The sequence below is a fragment of the Pinus tabuliformis genome, chromosome X (genome assembly GCF_031772625.1).
Source record: "Pinus tabuliformis cultivar Carrire ecotype Pingquan chromosome X, CPIR1, whole genome shotgun sequence".
Classification (NCBI taxonomy): domain Eukaryota; kingdom Viridiplantae; phylum Streptophyta; class Pinopsida; order Pinales; family Pinaceae; genus Pinus; species Pinus tabuliformis.
In genome coordinates, this window is record NC_142308.1 from 459,658,569 (window position 1) to 459,671,900 (window position 13,332).

Below are 13,332 nucleotides of genomic sequence, written 5' to 3' on the forward strand. Positions count from 1 at the left end.
ACTAAAAATATAGGTCCTAAAATAGATTATTACAAAAATAGATGAGGAGGTTTAAACGACCTTCCTCAGATTATGCAAAATGAAACTAAAATAGAAATAAAATAATGTGACTAACTCCTTTACATGTGATCCTTCAGATCGCAGATGTCTGTCATTGGTTTGAGTTGTGGCGGTTGGCCGATCGCAGATTTCAGTTGCCCAGTAAACACGACATCTGTCAATGCTGGCACCATTTTCTGTGTGGAAGTGGTTAGGAAACGCATGGTCATCCACTAGCTATAGGTCTTAACTAAGAATTGTCAGTATGCTTCCTAGTTCAACTTGCTCATTTGTCTGATCACCTCCTCCCTTTCCTTTGCTGCTTGTCTCCATTGCTGCTCCAGTTGATTGGAATTTGGAAGAAATCCTGGTATAGATTCAACAACCAGGTTGTCGCCCATGTGGATTTTCATTAATGGATTCAATGATGCTATTTGCTACTGCTGTCGTGACCACTGTTGCCCTTTCTGCTTGCTTGATTCAAGAATCCCAGTCTGTAAATATAATTTCTTTATGTGACTCCTCCAGTTTTGGCAAATCAACCTTTCTCCCATCTTTTGATTCTTGCCAGGTGATAAAGTCAGAAATCCTTTTATGGATTTCATCATACTCAAGCCTCATGTCAACGACTTGGCTTGTTATCTTATCACTGATCTCGCAGTAAGGATTTACTTGCGAGATTTCTTGGCACAAAAGTTCCTTTTGTTGCATTAGTTGGGCGTTAAGGCTGAGTGCTTCTTTTACGAACTGATCAATTTGTGGATTGTCCTTATACTTCTCTATCATAGCTTGAATTCGTGCGTCCTTTTCTGCTAGGCTGGCCTGATGTTGTATTTGCATCTATTCAAATTCTTGCTGTAGTTTGGCAATTTGTAACTTTACTTGTTGGTTAGATTTTTTATTGCTCTAATTGTTATTCGAACAACATGATATTTTGTTCTTTCTCTTTTAGCAGCATTTGAACCTCGGTTGCTTTATCAATAGTTTCCGTAGCATAGGATCCTGCAAATTGCAACAGTCTCGTAAGGTTCTCAGATGGGTCCATGGGTGAATCTCTCCAGACAATATCCATTGGTTCATTGTTGGGAGTGGTGACAACTGCAACATCCAACTTTCTTTTCTTCCTCTGCCTTTTGATGACAACTTTATGGGTAGGGCTATAAAACACATCTAAGGGAGGAATTTCCTCAACTCTTAAAACAATTTCAAAAGTAGGGGTGGTAGGAATGAGCTCTATATCTTGAGTACTTACAATTTTATACTCTATAACCTCTTGAGTTGATTTGTGCTGTGGAGTCTGTACTTCAGATGTTTGTTCTTCTGTATGGAGCTTTTTATTCAAATTCTTCCATTTTTTTTCTAAATCAACAACTGGAGGTTTTTCCCACTGGGTGGAGGTAGAGTGAATTTCAACCTATTCCTTCATCGAGGTTTGCTCGACTGCTTTTTCTGTAGTTTCGGCCATGTCTCTCTTAGACTCTTTGTTTTTACTACCCCCATTTTGGGACTGTTGCTCTGAGTGATGTGACTCATGGGTAGACTTCTCCTACGACTTTTCTCTGGAATTATCTTTAGAATTTTCTCTGGAGCTTTCCTCTAAGCTTACACTGGGAGTTGGCTCCCTTATTGGTTCAATCTGTAGCAGGTCCAATGGGACCCGTAATAATCTCCTCTCTTTGTATTCGTGGAAGGCCTTAAGATCATCTGGGGCAAAAAGTAGTGAAGCCATATGATTTACTTCTGAAAATGTCTCCTTTTATAGGAAGAGGTCATTGAATAGATCTTCCTCATGGGTGAATACTTTCACTTTCACCATAGTAGAGAAGTCTTTGGCGATGCCATTTAGGTCATACTGTCTTCCTGGAAATGTAGCCAATTTCAGATATTTCAAAATCTCTACTTCCTTACATGCATGTCCAAAATCGTGCAATGCAAACGCACCACATTGCAATGGAAATGTAGGCCAAATGGAATTTTTATGTTCCTTCAATCCTTTGCTCAGCCCACCTTCTCCTGATGTTTGGTAGACTATCTCCCTAGCCATTAACTTATCAGGGACATAGTATGGGAGGACATGTGGTGAAGCAATGCTCCTGAATACTCTGATATATGTAAATGTATCCTCCCTAAAACATCTGGCTACAGGTAGGATATCTACTTCAGCTTCTCTAGAAAATCTAGGGGCATTCCCGTTGTAGACCTATTTATGAATAGACAACATAACCCCTCGACAAATTCTGTAAAAGTGGGGGTGAAATTGAGACTCCCACATATTCTTATGATATATATGAATGGGAAGTGGGTCATTCACATTCCACTTCCATCCCATTATAAGAAATTTGGAACCAAAACTGATAGCGTCCATTATATAGGCACTCATGAAAAATGGAGGGTAAACCCTATAAGAGATACTCCTCTTTCTCCTATACTCTATTATGGCTTTTGCCAAATTATCAGGAAAAATTTGGGCCCAATTCATTATTGTTGCATTTACAGCTGCATCTATTAATGGCAACCATTCTGGGGAAAATTTGGTACTATCGGGCTTGTCGAACATTCTACATAGCATGGCTGCTGCAAAACTATGAGGGGGAGCTATAGATGCTGTAGAATACATACCCGATTTATCCTTTTTGATCTTGCCTTCATTTTGCGTCTAGGTTCGTGTAATGTCTGTTGGGTCTTCATTCTCCTTAGCAAATTTCTTGAGGAACTGTTTGTTGTAGAACACCTGTGGCTCTAGCAGATTGTACATAAGTTGCAGGTTTTCTGGTGAAAAGGATCCCATAACCTCCTGCTTGCTATTCTTAAATTCTCTGTCTGAGACATCCACATGATCAATTATCCACTTGACCATATCTGTATATGGAATTATCTTTGGTCTCGCGGCTATGCGGTGCAGAAATGAGCACGCCGTCTCGAAGATGGAGGCGTCTGATGAAGCATGACCATCAGCTGTGGCCTTTGTTACTAGAAGTCTTGGTTGCTCTTCTAATAAATCATACATGGTTTCCCACGTAGAGGTTCCTCTGTCTCTCTTGCATGTAGTATCAGAGAACAAAGGAGTCATTTATGATTTCTCAGACGTGGCTACCTTTCCCTTCTTTGACATTGTTCTCGACGACTCTTTCTGTGGATTTTCCCTGAAAATGGAGCAAAACAGAAGCTATCAGATATACAAAGATAAGAATGAAGAATGCAGATAAATTTGAAAAGATGACAAGAAAGAAGTTTTTATTTGAACGCAGGTGAGAAGATATCGTATCACATTAAATTGTCTTTCAAATGTAAATGCTATTAACCCTTACTAAATGCCCACTAATAGTTCCGTATCCCCAACTTTATTGCTCATTAATGCTCTGCATCATAAGTCAGGGAAGAGAGTTTTAGGGTGGCGAGCCTTTAAACTGCGAAAACACTGATTTTGCGATTGCGATGCAATATCGCAAATTACATCATTGCATCATGATTATTGAGCTTTCTTTAACGTTTCTTAAGTTTTTCGAGATGCGAGATGCGGGCCGATGATTATCGGTTTCAAAGGATAGCTTATTTGTCAGGATTTTCTATGTAAATCCCTTTTTCCTTAAGTAGCGGTTTTGAGTGCTTGTTTATAACATATTTCGGAATCGGGTCTGGGACTTCAATCGCATTTCACAATTTCACATGACGATAAGGTTTCAGGCTCCTCTTAAGTGTTCTTAATGCGATGCGATAAGGGAGATTGTGTCATTGCAATATCGCATATCACATGGTTTAAGATACTTTGTTAAGGCACGCTCCTTGTGAGTGGTGATTTGCGATGCGTGCCTCATTTTAATAAGAAATGCTTTAGAACTTAGTTCATATGGGAAACCCAATAGTTTCGAGGTTTTAGTGCGGTGTTCTTTTTTGATTGCTTTTCGCTAGTTTTGGTGGATAACAAGGCTTTTGACACGCTTGATCGTGCGATATGCGAAAAGGCGGAGATTTGCTAGCTTTTTCAAAAGGTTTTATTTTGATATCTTGCTTCATTCCAAAAAATTAACAAGAAAAATCCCTAAATGCTAAACTTATTTTTGGAAGGATTTTTTAAAGGGTCCCCATTTATTAATATAATATTGACTATCACTATTAATGAATGGGGGGTTGTTGAATAGCACAATAGTACCTTGATAGGGGGATTCACCTTTCCATTGATGTCAAAGGGGGAGAAGACAGAAATAAGGAAGAGCATTGATCGCAGGGGAAGTATATGTGTTGACATCAATGAAAAAGGGGAATATTTTTTAATGGTGTTGTCATTGATGTCAATGTCGGTTCTTGAACACTCTTAATATACATCATGATTACATAAGTGGAAACCTTCAATCGACAAATAGCCCTGGAAGGATTGCTGGAAACCCTAGTAGCCCCACACTTGTTGAATATTTTGAGGATGACTGTCAATGAATTTACTTTTGATACCTTCGTCATTTAATCATTCTCATTTTATGTTTCTGATGATAGGTTGCATGCCAGGCGCTTCCTCTCAGTTGTGGAGATATGTTAACTCAAAGTTAGGGCACCACAATGCATGGGATATTTCTTTTATTTTGGATTTCGCCAATGCCAATGACAATCAATATATATATATATATATATCTAATGCTTCATGGAAAACAAAGTAATGAGAAGCATGGTTAAAAAAAATAATGTGGGCTTTATGAATAATATGGATATGGTTCCTTGTTCAAAATCATGGTCATTGATATCAAAAAGCGTGAAATTATATTTTTGTGACCCCTAAATAATATGGCCAGATCTGAATGAATTTATAATGACTCAGGGTTTCAACTTTATTAATAACAATATGGTTAATGGTCTTTAGTCCATGTGAACCGACCCAAGAAAAACTATATAGATGAAAATTAATGTGTTGACATCATACAGACATACACCTACATCTCCTAATTGAAGCCACTCAGGGATCAATCCGACCTTACTGGAAGGTACTGTAATATAAGCATAAGTCCAAACCTATACTAATTACTGTGATTGTGTTAGTGAAGTGATATGAGTTGTTGATGTGGTCAAGAAATTTGCAAGGAGGATGGTTAATCAAGTGTCCTTGATAACATATAACAAGGTATGGTTTACAATTGTTGATTATCATAGCCACAATACTGTTATCCTATTCTGAAGGCATATTTTTAAGACTCATCTCCTTCAACAAGATAGAGGACTGAGATTAGTTAGTTGAATATTTCATTCGGTGAGGGTTGCAAAACTATTTAATTAACCCTGTGCATTAATCATCAATGACATGAATAAACAAGGGTTTGGAAGTTAAATAGGGATAGAGGCACAATATATACTTTTGATGCCTTTCTATGGAATAAGTTGTTTGTTTGCAACATGATTTTGTAGTCAGGGTTTTATGAGTAGCTCCATTGACTGAAGTATACAAAACTATAACAGTTGTATTACAAGGTATCAACATCTACAGGAAGATACATCAACATATTTGTAAGTAGTCTCATTATTATTATTGCTTGTGGAAAGTCCCAGAGGGGAAACTCAATTGGTGATCGAAGTAATGTGAAAATTGTGAAAACTAAGAGATCCAAGTTTCAAATCCCCCCAGTCGACATTCATTGTATCAAAAGGCACATATGTTCAAAAACTTCTTTGTCATTATTACTTTACAACAATTTGGAAGAAAGAATCCTTGGTCATCAGTTTGAACCTTGCAATAAGTGTTTCACTAGTGTTTCATTTTTAATAAGGATTTTAGTGTTTATTGCAGTAAGGGTTCACTGTACATTTGAAGTACATCAACAATAAGGTTTAGGGTCACTATAACATCTATTCAATAATAAGTGTTTCATGCTCACATAATCTAGCAACAATGTTTGAAGAAGTCTTGAAGACATTCTGTAGTAAGAGGTTTAGTGATAAGGGTTTCATTGTTGTCTTGCAAAGGGTTAATTGCCAAACAATTTTCATTATCATTAATTTGCAATAGTTTGTCTTAGATGTATATGAAAAAGGGAAAAGTTTGATGACATGTTCATGTTGACGACAAGCTCCAGGTTTGATCTATTTGCATGTAGAGTGCATTTGCATAAGTTCACTACAATATGATGATTTTGGTATGAACAACTAGGGTTTTGTTGCAGTCTATTGGTTCAACATCATATGATCCCAAGGTCATCAATAATACAACCTACAGTTGGGAATATGTCAGATTGGTGGCATCTAGGTCTATGCTCGTGGGCATAAGTCAACAATGGCAGTACTACAAGATTGTGATACTAGAGCATATTGTTGCAAGACATTGTGTTAATCAATTAAACATATTACTGCTAAAGTTATTAACATATATATCAATAAGACGACTAGTATTGGTAACCATTGTGAAGCTAGGGTTTTAATTGCAAAAGTTGAAGTACAACATTGCGATTGACATCTAGGGTTTGATCATTGAACATGAGAAGTTGTTACATCTGCTGACGACTTTATGCCAGTACTAAAAAATGAATAAATCCAATAGAAAATTTGATGATCATTTATTATATGGAGTAAAGGGGATACAGTCTGAAAATATATGAAACATGGTATGCTAGTGTGATTCGAAGGTTGGAGCCTTCAGGGAAAGTGGTAGCTTGTTGATCAAGGTGGCAGGGTGGTGCAAGGTAGGAGATTGGAGTCTCCTTCAGGTCAGAGCTTGAGAAAAATTCAGGGTGACAGGGTGGTGCTAGGGTAGGTTGGAGCCTGCATGGGGCGTTGGAGGGTCCTTCCGGTCGAAGCTGGTAAACAGGGTGTTGGAGCCTATAAACTAGGGCATTAGAGCATCCTTCCGGTTGGAGTTGGTAAAATAATGCATTGGAGAGTCCTTTCAGTTGTAGCTAATAAATTAGGGGGTTGGAGCCTCCTTCTAGTTGTAGCTGGAGAATTTTGAAATATGGAGCTTTCCATTGATGTAATATTGAAAAGCCATATGTTAAGAAGCGTTTGGTGGTTTTTCTCTCGGAAAGGTTTCCACCTAAAATTTTGGTGTCTGCAATATTTGATATTGTGCATTGTTGAATGGTGTTGATTTATGTATTGATCCGATCCTTATGATAATTAGTGCTCTAAAAAATAAAATTAATTAATTGAATAGAAACACTGATTCACTCCCCTCTTAGTATTTTCAACAAAATTGTTCTCGAAGAAATTTTTAATTTTATAGGAATGTGTTTTTTTTTTGAATGCATAAATGAGATTTTAGAGATATTGATAGCACTAGTATTATCACACATGATGTGCATAGGACAATCACTAGTTTCTTGAAGATCCTTGATATTTTTCTTCATTCATAAGACTTGAGTATGCCATGATAATACTGTAATATACTCTGCCTCAACTATGGATAGAGAAATAGAGGTTTTTTTCTTGCTAAGTTAGGGGACCAAACTATTGCCTAAAAAGAAGCCCCCCCCCCCACTTGTGCTCTTCTTATTATCAACACTTCCAGCCCAATCTGCATTTTTATAAGCTCTGAGAGTAAGATATGTGCCCCTTGGATACCATAAACCATAAACTATGGTGCCTTGTAGATATCTTAATATCCTTTTGATTACATTCACATGAGTTTCTTTTGAGTTTTATTGAAATTTGCCCACCAAATCTATTGCTTGCATGATATTCGGTTTTGATGCTATGAAGTAAAGAAGGCTGTCAATCATGAACTTGTACATGGCGTGATTTAATTATGGAGTCTCATCATCCTTACTGAGTTGGTATCATGTTGTAATGGGAGTGTTCATGGGTGCATAACATTCCTTATCAAATTTCTTTAATATTCCTTTAATGTACTTGGTTTGAGAGAAAAATATGCCTTTTGTTTTCTTATTGACGAACCTGGATACCAAGATAGAAAGACAATTCCCTCAGCATAGACATTTCAAACCCTTGCATGTGAGTTGCAAAACTATTTCTCATAGGGTCAACATCACTGTTGGGGAAATTATATGTGTTATAATTCCAAAGTTAAATTATCAATCCGAGACTCGTAAGCTTTGAGGCACAAGCGTAGGTAACATAGTATTAGAGTGTCTAACCTAAACTAACATCATGAAATCTGAAATCTATTCCTAAATTAAGTATGGAATTTCTATTCCTAGTTTGAAACTAATCTATTGATAAAAACATGCTCAAACAAAGGAATAAATCTAATCAAATGATGAACTAATTAAAACTTACTGAGAACTAATGAGTGCTATTTGATTCAAAACAACTCAACATGTAAAATCCTAATCTAGTTTCTCACACAACACAATTTATTAACAAACTATCTTTAATTCCATAAAATGCAAAATCAACAAATGATTAAATATGATAATTACTCTATTCAAACTAAATTCTACCAATCAACTAAAACAGAGCAATTTTGAGTACAGAACACAACTACTGGAATCCTGAGTACAGAATGCAGCTACATTAATCTTGAGTACAGAATGTAGCATGAGTACAAAATGCGGCTACAGGAATCCTGAGTACATAATGCAACATGAGTACATAATGCGACCTGAGTACAAAATGTGGTCTGAGTACAAAATGCGGCCTAAGTACATAATGCAGCCTGAGTACAAAATGTGGCCTGAGTACAGAATGCAGCGTGAGTACAGAATGTGGTTGAGTACCGAATGTAGCCGAGTGCAAAATGCGACCGAGTACAAAATGAGATCAAGTGCTTACTCCACAACATGCAACGTGAAACCAACAACAATGCACTCACTGCCCTCTACTCAAATTGCTGCCCTCTACTTAGATCTAGAAAACATAAATGAATCTAGAATATGAATTGAAGTGATGGAATTCTAAAAACTATTTAGTAAACAACTTGGAAATGAAATATAAATCTATTGAATGAAACAAAACACACTTCCTAAAACTATTCCCGGGATCACACCATAAATCAAGAAGCAATTACATAATATAAAATGCAGAAATAAATTGAGCCCCATGGGGGTAGGCGAGTTGGTAATCACAATGCGGTGAAGTTCGTTAGAAAGGCGGGCTCCGTACTGAAGGTCACGAGTTCAAATCCCCCGGACTAGCCCGGAAGCTGTGGAGAGGGGCGGGCGCAGTTTCCCAGGGGTTATAGTGGTAGCGGTCAGAATTGACCCTGTGTAACGCGAGTTGCGAGGCTGCTCCAGTTGCTGATTCCTCTATAATAAAAAAAATGTAGAAATAAATTGACAAAAAAATTAAATCTAATTCAAACCATTTTCAAGGAATAAAAATATAATAGGTAAAATGAAATAAATACTAAAATTCACACTTACATAATCTAAGTTAACCCTGCAAACACAACGGATTCAGGCGACCCTTCTTGTGCATGTGCTGTAGGTAAAATCTCAATTCAAAAAATAGACACCAAAGCTACAACAACTTCATCATCCTCATTTCATCCAAAAACAAAAGTTTAATATACAACAACCTTGTAGTTGTGCTTCCTCTACTACGTAACTCCTCTATGTGTAACCTGCAACTCTTGTGTGTAACTCTCCTCTATGTAAATATCCCTCTACATACTATGCTTTCACAATTTGAGATCCAAAACTGAAGGATCTGATATTAGCCAAATGCCAACAAAATTACAAAAATACATTTCAAATGATGTTTTTGGAATTGGTTATGCCAAATTTGTCTTGGGAAATCACATGATCCATGCATAACATGGTTGAGATATAGAATATCTGATTGCAACTTCATATATTAGCTTGAAAAAGAAACAAAATAAATCTTCAACCCGAAATATATGGAACCGTGGCTGACCCGAAATCGTGGCGGACCTGAAACCGTCAAACCCAACGATTTTGTACTTAACTCAGAATTTCGGCACCGATTATGTACTTAAGAATTGCGTTGACCATAACTTCTTCATGATGACGAATTTTGACAAATGATTTCTAGGCTACCTGAATGAGGGTACTTTTAAAAATCTCTAAGTATCAGAATCACAAGATTCTTCTTCATTTGATCACCAATTGAGATTTTAATCTACAACCATTATGTACTTAACCTGTAGAAACTAGTTTAATTGACTTATGAAGAATTTTGACAATGAACCCCTGCAGTAAATAAACTTGGAAAAACCAACATTAGGAAATCATAGAAAAGTCATCTCTAATAATTTAAAATTTAGGAAAACTAATGATAATCAACCACGAAGTGTAAGATATGAATTGGCGGCAAGTTGTGGAATTATGGTATGAAATGAGTTAAAAATATAGGAATTTAGGTTATGAATAATGGTATTGTATGGTGGAAAAATGGGCATATTTGAGGCCCAACATCCCCCCATGCCTATGGATTTTCATGTCCTCATGCAAACAAATCCCTTGCTCATTTACAGATTCTTGACATTATTTTGTAGATGCTGGTTCTTGTGGGACAACATTGCTTTAATATTTGGAGGTGTTGGTTCTTGTGGAGAAACACTGCTTGAATATTTGGAGGTGTTGGTTCTTGTGGAGCAACACTCTTCACATTTAACATATCATACTAATTTACTGAGCAATACAAATTGAGGACAAGAAAGGGATGGATGAGGAAGAGATGATGGATGAAATGAGGTGGTGATGGATATGGTAAGTATGTGGATGGGTGCTTGCATACTCTGTCATCGCAAGGCCAATGCTTATAGGTGGTTTCCTTTATCATTTCATGACAGTAATGACTTCATCCTCCGAATATAATTCTTTTTATCATGGGAGGAGAAGACACTATAGAGATTGCCTTTATTAATATATCATAAGGATTTTCTTTTAACATGGTCTTGTAATCAGAGTATAAGTATTTTTATTATGAGTGGAAAATGGAAGGAAAATAGAAGGATAATGATTTATGAAAGATAAAATGCATGGAATGAGAAGTGGTGAATCATTAAGTTTCCTAAACCTTCTAATGAATTAGAGAATCTTAAGCCAAATTTACCTCAAGTTTTACCTTTATTGTTGATGTGCTTGGTGCTGCAGGATGAAGTGGAAGATGAATTGGATGGAGCTGATGTGACTACTGATCTGGCCTGCTGAAGAAGGATGAAGGATGAAATGAAGGTCCCCTTCTCCCCCATGCCTGAGGAGTTGTATGTCCCCAAACAACTGAGGAAAGGTGACTGCTATTGCAAATGAATGGCCATGATGCTATATGGAAGCCTGTATTGAAATGAATATACTGCTGCAAATGAAAATGGAAATGTTGATACAAAAATCCAAACTGCTACAAACCTGTGTTGAGATCACAAAACCATATAGTATTCAATCGCTTCACATGCATGTGCAATCTTGCATATGTAAATAAATGGTGTTGATGTCGAACATAAGCAAGAATCATTGGATTACTGGCCATTGAGGAGATTGTTAACCAATGCGAGATATCCCACCTTTGATGTCAATGGGAATCAAGGCACTAGGTACATTCTACCATCCATTAATGGATTTTTCAAAGTTGAATGGACTGCAGAATTCATCCACCAAGAAATATTGATGTATTTCCTTAGTAGGTGACAAGGATACCCGCCATTAAGGCATTCAGGCTCCTAGTTACCTTATCTAACCCTAACCTTGATCCCAAATAATGTGTTGATGTCGATGGGACAAGGCTTGTTGATAGGTGGGCCTTAAGGGATCCCACATAAACCAACCCGAGTATAAACATAATGATTTGCAAGATACATGATTTGCAGAACTCATACAAATTTACAAACTTTATTGGGAACTTTTCCCGCCAGTTACCTGGTTTTCAAGCAAGGTTCATGCCAAGTTGCACCATACAAGCTGGTTTTCACAACAAGGCTTATTTTTCTCTTTACTATTCTATTTATTTATTACAATGCAAACTTTCCTACTCTATTGTAGAAAATAAGTCCTCCTTTAAGTGAAAGAGTACTTCCAATGAAGCCATGTGTGGATCAGGTACAAATATATATTCATGCCTAGATTTAACATATAAACTTTAGAAGGTACATGAGCATGAAAAATCAACAGTTTTGAAAGATGTGATACAAAGAGTATTTGAAGATGAGAGTGGTACTTTGAATGGATTATGATTTGGAACCAATGCTCGATGTAATCCTGATGGTATTGGTCCATTTCTTGATTTGGACCACTCTAACAACCCTCCTCGTTCATGCCAGACAAACTTGGATAATTGGTCTCAGGAATGCATACAAGGCTTGCTGTTGGGTATGGTGAAAGTTCTTCGATCTCATGTTCAACAAAATGCTCCCCATCGGATTTGGTACATGAGTTATCGATCTATTTGGTAGATAGGAAAGAGGAATCAAGAGAGACTTCCAAATCCTTTTCTGGTTGTGGAGAGATAGATAATTTCCTGAATGTGGTTAGGATGAACTCTTCCTGAGAGGCAGATATCCCCACTACCGCTAGGATTTGAGAAAGTACTTCGAGGGAAATTCTTCAAGATCTCAATAGTTCCTTGAATTTATTTTGCTAGTTGATGATCCCTGTCTTGCAACATGGATTAGTACCTGGGGGTTCTTACAACACCCCAAAAATGTTTTATCTTTAAAGAGCTTGAATTTTTAATCTAAATGAATTAAAACTAATTACAATAAAACTCACCAAACTTGCTTACTTGGACAACCAAACTTTGGAGCAACCCCACCATAGTGGATGCATGGCTCTTCACTCACGTCTTACCATACACTCTCTGCCCTCTAGTTGCCCTGCAACTAAGATCACACTGAAAACTTGTGAAAGAAACTATGCTCTAATCCCTTTAGCACCTCCCCGATAATGACGCCAAAAATGTTGGGGAAATTATATGTGTTATAATTCCAACATTAAATTATCAATCCGAGACTTGTAAGCTTTGAGGCACAAGTGTAGGTCACACAAGGTTAGAGTGTGTAACCTAAACTAACATCATGAAATCTGAAATCTATTCCTAAATTAAGTATGGAATTTCTATTCCTAGTTTGAAACTAATATATTGATAAAAACATGCTCAAACAAAGGAATAACTCTAATCAAATGATGAACTAATTAAAAATTATTGAGAACTAATGAGTGATCTATTTAAATGAGTTCTATTTGATTCAAAACAACTCAACATGTAAAATCCTAAAGCTAATTTCTCACACAATGCAATTTATTAACAAACTATATTTAATTCCATAAACAGCAAAATCAATAAATGACTAACTATGATAATTACTCTATTCAACTTAAAAAATCATGACATGCTTAATTGAAATCACACAACTTACGCTTCCAAACTAAATTCTACCAATCAACTAAAACAGAGAAATTCTGAGTA

At 36.7% G+C, this 13,332-nt stretch overlaps 1 protein-coding gene across 1 annotated transcript in view; it reads right to left on the reverse strand.

Moving 5' to 3' along the window:
• Positions 1–3,119: 3,119 nt before the first annotated feature.
• The window catches only part of LOC149140601 (uncharacterized), a 60,479-nt gene continuing 50,266 nt past the window's right edge, over positions 3,120–13,332 (reverse strand). The window contains exon 2 of the mRNA XM_089451018.1: positions 3,120–3,182. Coding sequence (XP_089307144.1) covers positions 3,120–3,182 — 63 coding nt within the window. The remainder of the gene's footprint in view (positions 3,183–13,332) is intronic.